This window comes from Cupressus sempervirens, chromosome 8, assembly GCF_028749045.1.
Source record: "Cupressus sempervirens isolate cs-2001-9-10 chromosome 8, ASM2874904v1, whole genome shotgun sequence".
Classification (NCBI taxonomy): domain Eukaryota; kingdom Viridiplantae; phylum Streptophyta; class Pinopsida; order Cupressales; family Cupressaceae; genus Cupressus; species Cupressus sempervirens.
In genome coordinates, this window is record NC_143125.1 from 512584944 (window position 1) to 512597477 (window position 12534).

The 12534-nt window shown below is 37.5% G+C and overlaps 1 protein-coding gene across 3 annotated transcripts in view; it reads right to left on the reverse strand.

Moving 5' to 3' along the window:
• Window positions 1-12534, reverse strand: part of LOC149543450 (transcription elongation factor SPT4 homolog 1-like) — a 160279-nt gene that overhangs the window by 98027 nt on the left and 49718 nt on the right. For all 3 annotated transcript variants that reach the window (XM_089798247.1, XM_089798248.1, XM_089798249.1), the window contains one exon: window positions 1743-1798. In XM_089798247.1, coding sequence (XP_089654373.1) covers window positions 1743-1798 — 56 coding nt within the window. The remainder of the gene's footprint in view (window positions 1-1742; window positions 1799-12534) is intronic.

The window sequence follows — 12534 nt, forward strand, 5'->3', positions numbered from 1 at the left end:
CCCCCCCCTTCCGAACCCCACCACTGCACCCCAACCGTCCCCAAATTGAGGCCATTTTTTTCCCGCACCCGAAACTCATCCCAACGTCCCCCCGCACTGTCGCACCCCCGTGTCAGGGTAACACTGCTATTTATATTAAGTTAACAAATGATTCCAATGAGCTCAGATGATTTAGGAGTTTTATGATGATTTCAGATGTTACTTCTAACTTGCAGTTTGGGCTTCAAGATTCTAGGAGGAAGCATCTATTTTTAGTAAGTCACCTAATTAGGATCATTCATCCTCTTTTACTGCACGATCACTCCTATGCTATTAGATTTTCGATTCTAGTGTTGTTAGGCCATTTCCGCAAGCTGAGTGCACTATTAGTTATAATTTAATTATATTTACTAAGATTGCTATTTTAATTGAAATTTTTAATGGGCATGGGCGCATGAAACAGGACCTTGTATATCAAGATTCCATTATATTTGTGAAAATGTTAATTTTGGGGCAATGGGGGAGTTTAATTAATAGAGTAACTTTATTATTTGTCAACTTTAAATTTTAACATAAAGTTGCTTTATAAGAGATGATATTAAAGTCATTGAGTGAGATGAAGACAAATTGAAACTGAATGTTATAAATGGGGTTTGCGATTTCATTTTAGACATTCTTAATGACATTTTATATTTTGGTGACTTTGTGAGCTTGAAGGGTTCGAGAGGTTGGTTGCTGAAAGAATTATAAATTCTTTTCAGTGGAGGTTGCACTTTGAGTTGGCTATCGTTATGCCAATGTATTGTGTTTTTCTTGATAATATATGGCTATGATTTGAATTGGGGTTTATAAGATCAATTCATGCAGAAGATTGAACAAATTTTCTGCTATTTGTTGGGTATTTGGATGGCCCAAAATCATAATTCTTAAGGGCCAAATTTGATTGAGTTTGTAACAGCCACGTGGGGTACACATTGACTCGGTTTGGCGGCATTACAAATTATAGCTGAACTGCAATTTACATATACAGGCTGTGTTTCTATGGAAGGGACTGAATTTGATTGATTTGGGGCCACTACCAGTACGCATGTCAACCTTGCCTCAAAATCTGGTTGCTCTAACTGATCAACAATGGTGTTCCATCTTTGCTAGGTTCTTTAATATTTCTCAAATAAAGTTTGCTGCATCATTTAAATAGTCGGCATTGTAAATATTTGCATACTTTCATTTGATAAATAAAGTTTTGTGTGCAAGTTTGTAATTGCATTTAATTTCTATGCATTGTTATCATTTCAATTCTGGATTTAAAAAAAAACATATATATATACAATCTCGCATTGTAAATATTTGCATTCTTTCATTCGATAAATAAAGTTCTGTGTGCAAGTTTGTAATTGCGTTTAAATTTCTATGCATTGTTATCATTTCAATTCTGGATTTTAAAATAAAAACATATATATTAAAAACATAAAAAAATTGCAAACTTTTCAAAAGCTAAAACAATCTACCAGCATAGAGCCAGCAGAGCTCTTTATAGAGATATTAGAGCTTGCATGATAAGTGTTTGACAAAATGTCAAACCACAAGAATTGAAGTTAGAACCCTTACACTCTTTAATACAAAGGAATATAATAATACTTTTAGAATATGCAAACAAGTCCATTTAATGAAAGAAATAGATATTAAAAACATTTTAAAACATGAATAACTTAAAAGTAAGTTATACAAAACTATTAGAAAGCTTTGTTGAGTTCAACACTTACTTATCCTCAACCAACGAGCCGACCAACTTCTTGTGGGATCCATAGATGAAATGATCCTGCACAACAACATACGTGAAATGTTATTTCCTAGCATAATAACAAATGTTACTTCAAGAGATTCAAGAAATAATCTTGAGCATCCATCATGTACTGATTACTCTATAACTATTTCTCATATTAAAAATGTCAGTACAAGTATATGAAAGAAGATACATTAGAATACAAATTTTACTTGAACAAAACCATGGTTCCCAGGAGACAAAGATGCCATTTTTTTTAATACAGTTTAACAATTTCCTAAGAAAATATTATGAATGTTTTAAATAAACATATTTGAATATCAGATAGGTTTGCAATCAAATAATTTTACCTATCTCAAATAAATTATGAATTTGTTTGTTATTATTTTTTTCAAAATTTAAATATGTATTAACATAGTTTAAAAATTAACAACCTGCTATCTGTAATATAGTGTTTTTTAATTAATATACATAAAATGTGAAACTTACAAATTTATAGTGTTGATTTTAGATGACTCTTAATAAATAAGTTGTTTAATAATCTACAACCGCTTGATACGAAGCCTCTTAATTTAAGCATAGCAGATTGTAGATTTAGTATTATTTAGTAAGTCATTTGATTGCTGTAGTCAATATAAAATGTCTATAGTAGTGATTGGTAATATCAGTTATCTGCTAATGTATTATTTGTCCATGATAACTAGTTGTTGCATTAGTTGGTTGATGGTTATGTTCCTCTTGGCAACGGTTGGGTCCTTTAAATATGTTCCTTTAAATATGTTGAGTGTTGCCAAAGATGGTATGGTATCATCAGGTAAATTGTAATTTTTGGCGATAATGAATTCATGAGCTTATAGAGATATATTCTAGTCCTATATCTGGTATGCACTACCATTTGTATTATTATTTTATGTATGTAAATTACCCGGTATAGCACTAAACATTTTGGCATTGTTGCCTACAAAGAAATCGGGTCAGTATTGTTGATTCATGCCCTCGGATCCCAATAAAGGCTGGAAGAATCAATTTGAGGTGCTCATTGACCCATTGTTTAAGAGGGTTGATGAGAAGACAAATGATGATCTACTCTTTGAGCTAGACATTGGAACTAGTCTTGGTTGTATCATTCCACCCGATGGAAATAGTATATGGGACCCTAGGACTGAGTTCGAGTATGATTTCCAGCTTGTCATTCAACTTGGTTCACCTTATCAGGCAAAAGGACATGCTCGTTGGAGACCACCCATAATAAATGATTCTACCGTTGACTCACTCTCTACATGAAGGACCATTGGGTGTTAATGAAGCCTTCATTTACAGCCACGTGATAACATGCTTGATTTTTCTTTGGAATTATCTAATAAAACAACACCAGTTAATGCAACCTCCCATGGAAGGAGAGGTACTTGAGGGTGTTGATGGATTTATTCTAAGGAGTAAAACAAATTCAAATTTCTTGAGTTACAACAGCAGTCACCTATCTTCTTGCACTCATGAGATGAAAATCCTACAGGATGAAGATATATCTGTTATTGAGTCCCTCAATGATGGCTCTCAAGATTCAAGGACTAGACATAATGTTTTTGGTGTAGATTCGATATACAAGAGAGGGTGTTGATGGATTTATTCTAAGGAGTAAAACAAATTCAAATTTCTTGAGTTACAACAGCAGTCACCTATCTTCTTGCACTCATGAGATGAAAATCCTACAGGATGAAGATATATCTGTTATTGAGTCCCTCAATGATGGCTCTCAAGATTCAAGGGCTAGACATAATGTTTTTGGTGTAGATTCGATATACAAGAGGTCTGATTTAATCTGCAACAACACGGACGGTGCATTGAAGACCCAAAGTTTATGTGATAGATGAACGAAAGGAACTAAGGAGGCTAAGGTATTGGCTACCACTACAAAACAACACCTTTGGTAAATCAAAGAACAAATCAACCTAATGGATCAAGTAAGGCAACCGAATTAAGTTCACCATAGAATGTGTAGAGGTTGATGTACTACTTGTAACTGCTAAGGATAATCTGACAATGTTGCTTGAAAGGAAAAGATGTCATCCATGTAAACTTTCAGATATAGTTGAAGGATCGGGACAAATCCCTTTGCTTATTTCTGCAGCTGAAAAGGGTCTGAATTTTAGAGTGTCATCTTATTTGGTGTGCAATATAGAAAATTGTTAGATAATGACTAAGGGATATTCAAGTGCCTTGGCCATTAAGGGACTATGGGAGTGTTCGAAGTTCATCTGATGCTAATTATCAGTTGCATTTGACGGAAGCCAGTCTTGGAGATGGTTGGAGTGAGTTCATTTCCTTACAGCCCAAGTTGGTTATTTGCTGGTTCATCTACAAATGATTGGAGAGAGATTTAAAAAAAGGATTGGAGCATTGACAAATGGTCAATCTTGAGAGCCTACTTGGTAAAGAATGGAATTGGATTTCAGTTCTGAGCTTTCTTTTCAGTTCTAGACCAGTCACTCCATTTCATGGTTTGTTCTCATTCAAGGGAGTTGGTACAATTTCTTTTGTTGAGGAAGTAAAGATTTTTAGTTGGAGATTGCCTGGAGCTTCAATATTTTAGCTTTGGAGTTGGTCCATAACAACTAACTTCTTATGCTATGGTTCATCGTTCAGAGGACTTTGGAGTTGTAATAATGAATGTTAACACTGATGTCCACTCTCCAATCAGATTACATATGAGTTCCAATTTTGATTTGCAGATGAGTTGAACGGTTTCTTTAGTCCTACAAATGAGCAGTTCTTGGTTGAGGATTGATGGCACAGGAGATTTGACAATACGAGATGGGTTTACCGTTATCCCCATATTCATAAGTTTTATGTACCCAGTGAGATATCAAATTTTGTATTGTTGTCCTAGCTTTTTTGCATTGTTTATCTCGACCTCAACCTCGGGGCAGTTGATTTTGAACACTTGCAGGTTTTAGTGCAGCAACTTTCCACTTGCGAGAGTTTGGGTCATTGCGGTCACTGCATGATGCTCGTTTTCATGCTTCCAGATAATAAGCGGTTGATTGCAATGAGTTGGGTTTGTTGGTGTACTCAAGCTTCCTACCTTAACGCTCGAAGGTTATGTGTCAGTGATATCATTCCAATTGCTGATCACATATGCACTACTGGGGTAGTTGATTTCAGCGTTTGTACAGAATATATTTATTAGTCTGTCATGTCCCCTCTTTCGCGCTAGTTCTTTAGGCACCTAGTTAATCTATCTCCACATCCGGATAGATTAATGGCATTATCAGTAAGGATGCCTGCAAGTCACAAGGGAAGATTTGTCTTAAGTACGTCATTTAATGTATTAAAGTACTTTAATGAAGTTACTTTATGTTTTAATCAGGCATTCACTTTATAAAGTGACTTAACTGACTAGAAGACAAAATTAGTGTTTTATCCCACATCTCTTATTCCAACACTTTTCCCTCACTTCAAGGTTATAAATAAGAGACTCCGTCTTGGGAAAGGTACAACGAATGTATGTTATGATACAAATTCCAACGTTGCTTAGATGTGACTGGATTTTCCCAAGGACGAAAAACCCTTGAGGAAAAGTGTGCAACTAGACACAAACATAGTTCAGCACAGTTTACTATTAAATTTGGAAGTTTGATTTCAAGATTAGATAAGAAGTTGGAACTACAGAAGTAAACAGGAAGAGGACTGATCAGTAAATGGTATTGGCTTCTTAAGGACACCAGTTGAAGTGAGTCAGCATTCAAGAACTCAGACACGTCCAGGTCAGAGTTGGTATTATTTTTGCAAAGTGAATTCCTTCATCTACGTTTTATCCAGTGGCAGCGCATTTTTCCATCATAGGGGAATACGGGACAGTTGGGCAGGTATCCCTTCACGTTAAACCAGTCCCACATATTATCTGCACGTAAGCCCCATCCTGTTGGACTGAAGGTCAGGTGGAACAGTACAGCAAACGCGGTATTGGAAGTATCCGCAGCAGAGACTTGCATTGCAGTTGGAATGGGAGAATGCATCAGCACCTTGAAAGGTGATCACAGGAAGAGATTTCACTGAACAATATACAGTTTGGGCACTTAGCAATCTGCCACGGCATTATCCACACCTACAGTAGGAGTCGGGTTCCATCAACCGTTTAGAGTTCAGCAATAGTTGGCAGTCAAAATTGAGTAACTGGAATCATTGACAGACTGAGTGGTTGCTACCGATTTCAAGGCTCTTAGCGGCATTCATCGTATTCGGGTCTGTTCATTCTTATTCAGTCTGTCATGTTCATTTTGCTTATCTGATGATATTATATGACTGAATCGCATCCTCCGACTGTAGCTTTAAGCTCATCGATTTATTGCCCTGAATATAAGTTTTGTGTTGAGTCTGTAATCAGCTTCAAATTCTGATTTGATTGAATGTATTGGGATCTTGTTTGGCATGTTCTTAGTATTAACTCCTTGAAATAGTAAAGAGTTGGGACAGTAATACTTTGATTCTCAAAGAACTGGTTATATTACAACTGTTTGATGAAATTCTTGTCAGTCCTAGTTCAATATTTTAATCTAAATCCAGCAGAGATTATTACATAGTCCCTCATTTGTGATAGATTTGTTTCTTGTTTGGGACTTCATGAACAGATATACTGAAGATTATGGTTTTGGGTTGAGTAAATATTTCTTCCAGGTGCCCAGGATCATGTTAGTTATTGGAATTGCAATCATGGATCCTACTGAGATGCCACAATATAAATGTTACATGTTGATATCAAAGTAGTGCAGCATCAGCATGGTGGTTCCTTTAAGAGATTGCTTTGGAACTCTGAGATCATCTGGGTTTGCAATTTAGCAGATGAGAATAGGAAGCCAATGTTGAATTATTGGAGGTTGCTCCTATGGGATTCCAGATTAATTCTTTTTGAGAGCAATTTCCTAAGGAGTTGATAGAGTTGGTGCAATATTTGATAGCTCTTCTTTCAAGAGCTTTTCGAGAGATCACTTGTTCGGGTACTTTGCAGGACAATTTTGTTAGAAAATGGTACTACAAATCTCCTAGGATGACTTGAGAACCTAGGATCATCCTTGGCTACATTCTTGAAAAAATCAATGATTGTGGATTGCATTGGCATTGTTCAGTAGCAAGAGATCTTTGGGAAGGGTGCACTGTAATGACCCCTTTCAGGCACATGTTGTATGATTTCATCATTAGCCTATTTCTTTATTGTCCCATAAGCTAACCAAGACATTTGGGGGATCTTGAGGCCATTTGTCTTGGGCAATTTTAGTTGCAGACCATTTCTGTGGGGTTTTGAGGGAGTTTGAGCATTCTTCTATTGAACATCTAGGGTCAATGACATGTTGATCATAATTGTTTAAAATCAACAAAAATATTTATTTATCATTGATATGCTTTATTATGCTTTTAAAAAGCTATTTTATAAAGTCAAGTTTAATTATATCCCTTTATAAATGCATTGTCTATAGTCTGTGGGAAATATTTAAATTAAATGGTCCCCTTTATTCTATAATATATTGGAAGCATAAATAAAAGTAATTGGGAAAATTTGTCAAAGAAAAATCATGTACATGACATAAGAAATATTAAGAAAAAGCAATCATGATAAAATAGGAGCCAAAAAAGCAATCATGAGAAAATAAGGGCAAAAAAGAAAAAGTCCCAAAATATTAAGAAAGGGCAAAAAGGTGATTTAATTTATCCCACATTGACAAGGTGAGCAAGTAATCTCTTAGAAAGCACTATAAAAGAGATGGAAGTGTCCTCTTTCAGCATCATTGGATATCAAATGAATATTGGTGAAATTGTGAGGATTCTCTCTGGGGAAAAAGGACGAAATCCCTCTATGCTAGAATTCCTCTTGTTGTCGCAAGATAATATCAAAAGGATTTGATTGTGCTTTAAAGAAGGAAATCAGGAGATTGATTGAGCTGTATTAAGTGGAGTTGCATTCTCATTCTTCGTTGGCAACATTTCTTCTTCTTGTGCGTCATGTAATGTTGGTAAATCATGGTTGATATTGCAGTCGAATGGGAGTGAACAATACTTCAAGCTTGTATGCATGATGTCAAAAATTTGTAAATCGTACGTTGGAAGGAATATCCAGGTCTGCAATATTAATCATCTCTGATGTTGTATTAAATAAAGTTCTGAAATAAATCTGAAAATCTTTACATTGTTAACAGTAGTCACTTTTATGAAGTTAGATTTAAGTTAACATTTGAATTTTGTGATGTTTAGATCTTCACAAGTGTATTCTTCCACGTTTTCTTCCTATCGTACATCTTATGAAGTTCAAACAAAATGAAGAAACCATCATAATCAGCAGCACACTGAAAAAACTAAAGACAATCAGTTCGCTGGCAAACTGTTAGACAAAACTCCTGTGAATACAAGAAGTTTAAAATTATTGGAACAAGGGAGTATCTTTGCAGGCCCTCAACAAGCCAACACTTTGGCCACCCACCTTCAATCTAGTAGGTGCTGTTATCCAGCAAATTGGGTAGTTAAACGGTTACCAGTAAAGGCATAGTTGTGTCGTTTCGTTGGTACCGTGCCGGATATTATAAATGTGGCTTACACTTATGTATTTGGCATCATTGTATGGAACATTACTGTTACGTACAGAAGCAATTAATGAATGAATAGTATTTTACTTTGTTAAGTTATATTATGCTTCTTTCCTGTTCACCTACGGGCTGAACATTTGGCACCGTTGCTAGTTCGAATCCGGCAGTAGGGAATGGAAGGCCGAGGAAAAATGGGAATACTTGTACCAAACAACCAGAAAACAAATGAGGACAACAAAACAAAAATCTTGGAAGGCGAGCATGAGGCAACCCAAAACTTCCACATCCTTTACCTCATAAGCCTTGAAACCTTCATATGGAGAGAAGCTGCGGAGAACGAGGTTACACAGAACACGGTGTGCAATGTCATGCACACAAGCCCAACAACGAACAGATTCCTAGACCAACTTCCCCGTTTAATTGCACAAGCATACCTGTCGCAAAAGAGAAGCAGAGAAGAAGTGAAACAACAGGAACGCCATCAATAAACCATCACAAAACTGAACCATGAGCTTTCGAGCCATGGTACTAAGAGCACTCAAGGTTCTATAATTGTCGCATGAATCGACTACATGATGTATACAGATTAAATAAATAAAAGAGTGTTATGTTTTGTTTTTAATATAATGGTATATGTCAAATGCCCATGTTGACATAAAGGTCAATTTGTCTATCAATGACTCAACACTTAGTCAATTCGTTACATTGCTACCGAGTTCTACAATTTCTAACAAGCTTATCATTCAGTTTGCAATGTTAACCAAGTGATTCAGTTGTTCCTGAGCTAAGTAGTCAAAACACAGTGTCTACCAAGCACCTAAGTCAATTTGCAGCGTTTGTCGAGCTACACAGTGTTTACCGAGCTTCAGAGACAAAGTTCGGTGCAAACCAAGCATAGCAGAGGCTACCGAGCCAGTCGGTGAAAGTGAAGAAGATCGTAATGCTAACCGAGCTCTATAGTGTTAACCAAGTCCAAAAGTGTCTACCGAGCTCACAGGGTTAACAAAGTGGATCTAGTGTTGACCAAGTCATATAGTGTCAACCGAATGATCCAATTGCTACCGAGCTTCTCAGAGTTCACCAAGTCACACAATGTTGAAAGAGTTCAACCTACTTGGAAGTGATTAATATGGACTGAGTTTCAAGTTCAACCGAGTGCCAAAGATTGCCAAGCGTTGACAGTGTTTGCCGTGTATCAGAACATCACCAAGTTTGTCTTCAGAACCCAACTTACAACAGTTGAGCCGACCTTGTGAATTATGATGAAATTGGTATTGTAGCCGACTCCAGTAAGTTGTAATTTGGATTGGTATATATGTAATACATTGTATCATATCCAAACAAGATAAGTGAAGAGTGTATGATGAGAAGAAGTGTGAATTGAAGAAGGCTACAAGCACTATAAGGGACAGCAAATATTTATCTATCACAGTCAGGTGATCATTGTAATAAAAAAAATCTCAACCAGCAAATTAGAGTTGTAGATAAGAGATCAGCCTCCAATTCATCCTAACAAGTGCATCAACCAAATCCTTTAACAAGGTAGACTTAACAATCTCCTAACTAAATGCATACTTCATTGTATGTTTGTAAATCTTTTGACATGGTGGACCTCACAGTCCTTATTGCTCCTAATAGGGCAGATCACTAGAAGTGGTCAATTGTAAGCCTTAACAAGTTAACTTTATACTGCAATACTAAAGCTTGTGGGTATCATCCCCACCCCAGTTATACTTTCTAATTGGAAGGTTTTTGGGTCACCATATCTTGTATCAAAGTGTGAATGTTTATTTGCTTTCATTCTTTCATGCATACAATTAGATCAGAATATTATATGAAGGATTAATTGGTGAAGTAAGATAAAGTTTTATTGGTTCCTAATTCACCCCTCCCCTCTTTGTAACCTTGCCTACCTTACATTTCCAACAGCCCAATCTTTTAAATAAAAATAGGAACTTGAGGGAGGATATTGAAGAATTACAATATGTGCGAGAACTACGACAACTTGCCGAAGAACAGACTGTGGGGCAGTCGGAGGAATCACTGAGTGTGGCAGAAGGCAACCGCACAAGGGACGCAAGAACCAACAAAGGGTATCACAATTCGGCAGAACGGTGAATACGGATCAACGAGGAGTTGCTCGAGAAAACACAGTACAGATTAACTATACTCGAGGAGACAAGGCAACAGTTTCTACATTCATTCCATACACCACTACGAGAGGGAACCCGTGAAGAAGTAGACGAGGCAAGGCCAACAGAAGACACTGGGGCACAAGAAAGTGTCAGAGGGACACTGCACAATGGTTAGAGTAATCTGTCGGTACCAATTCCTAATAGTTCAGAGACACAATCCAAAGGTCATTAAAGGACAAGAAACACAATGTCTCAAAAGCAATAACTCCCAAAGTTCACAGCCAACAGGAAGGAAGACCCTGTATGGCATTGTTGTACATGCGAAGCCATATGGACCGCCAACTCAATCACCAACGTGACCGAGTGGTTGAACCAATTTCCAGCTAGCCTATGAGGATTGGCGGTGGATTGGTTCTCTAACATGGACAAGGCAAAGTTCACTACATGGGACGATCTAAAGAAAGAATTTCAAGCAGAATTTCAACTGCTACAGGATGACGAGGTCGTCGCCAAGATCTACAACTGTAAACAAGGGAAAAACGAAACCGTACGAGCCTACAATCAAAGGCTCCAAGATCTTCTTAGCGGGATGGGTACTCAACCCACCGATGAACTAAAGAAACATTGGTTTGTAGAAGGACTCTACAGGGCATTAGAAGGAAGATGAAGATAGTCTCACCCACATCATACACAAATGCCTACGACCATGCCATGAACTTAGAAAGTGAGCGCAAAAAGACGGCAAAGAAAAAGAAGAAGAAAAGTGAATCCTCATCCTCCTCTGAGAGCGATGAGTCCTCTGAAGAGGAAAGCAGTACAGACAATGATGAGGAACCCAACAAGAAAGCATAGGACCTCTACAAGGACTTGGAGCAGATGAGGAAGGAGTTCAAGTCCATGAAGGGAACCACTAGCCATACTGAGGAGGGAGAAATATGGTGTACTGATTGTAAGAGAAAGGACATACAAGGGTAGCGTGCCCTAAAAAGGCAATGTGCGATATTTGTCAGGTCGATCATTCTACCAAGGAGTGTCCATTCAACATGAAGACACAAAGCAAACAAATACTCTTCACACAAGAACAACCATCCAACTCTGGCAATAATAATGAGACCCAGGGGAACAACAACAACATTGCCACATCTAACCCTGGTGACTCAACAGGCAACCATCGGAACACAACCATTTGTTCTCGATTTCGTGGTGATTCCCTTCAAGAAAAAAGGATACGACGCCATTCTTGGAAGAGGATGGCTGGTGGAAGCCAAGGTGATTCACAATTGGAAGAAATATATTTTGTCAATGGAAAGCAGAGGGCGAAAGTTTGCCATTGACCTCCAAACTCAGATAGTAAGTGAAGAAATGGCATCATCGTCGGAGTCTAAGCCAAACGAGGAAAATCGAATGGATGAGGGACGAGATGAAGGCGTTTTGGAATTGGAGGAATGTTCAGGAGATGAAACTAGTTCAATGAATGGACTTTTCCATTAGTAGACGGAAGACTATGAACTCTTCCATTCTTACATGCTTGGCATTGAGGAACTTGAAGATGAGGAGGTATTCCCACCAGAATTTGTGGAATACAAAGAAGGCAATGTGGAGATCAACGAGAGTTTCATCCACCGCTTTAAAGGGAAAGCCATTAGATACGAAGAGCCGTCAGTGGAGGCTACCAATCTTGGCGACAGAAAGAATCCCAAGAACATACTTGTTGGAGACGACTAAAACCCTGTACTAAAGGCTGCAGCATTTAAAATATTTATGGAGTATAAAGATGTATTTGCCTAGACTTGTAAGATTTTAAAAGGGGTCTCTTGCCAGAGATGTTCGTTCACTGAATACCTTTGGTACTCTTTGCCATACCTGTGCAGAAGCAACCGTACAGAATGAACAAGAACTATGGAGCACGCATAGATGAGGAAATACAACAAATGCTAGAAGCCGACATAATATTCAAAGTCCAAACAAGTGAGTGAGTGTCACCGATTGTAATATCCATGAAGAAAGATGGGATCCAAATCCAGATGTGTGTGGACTTTCGGTGCCTAAATACTGTCACGATAAA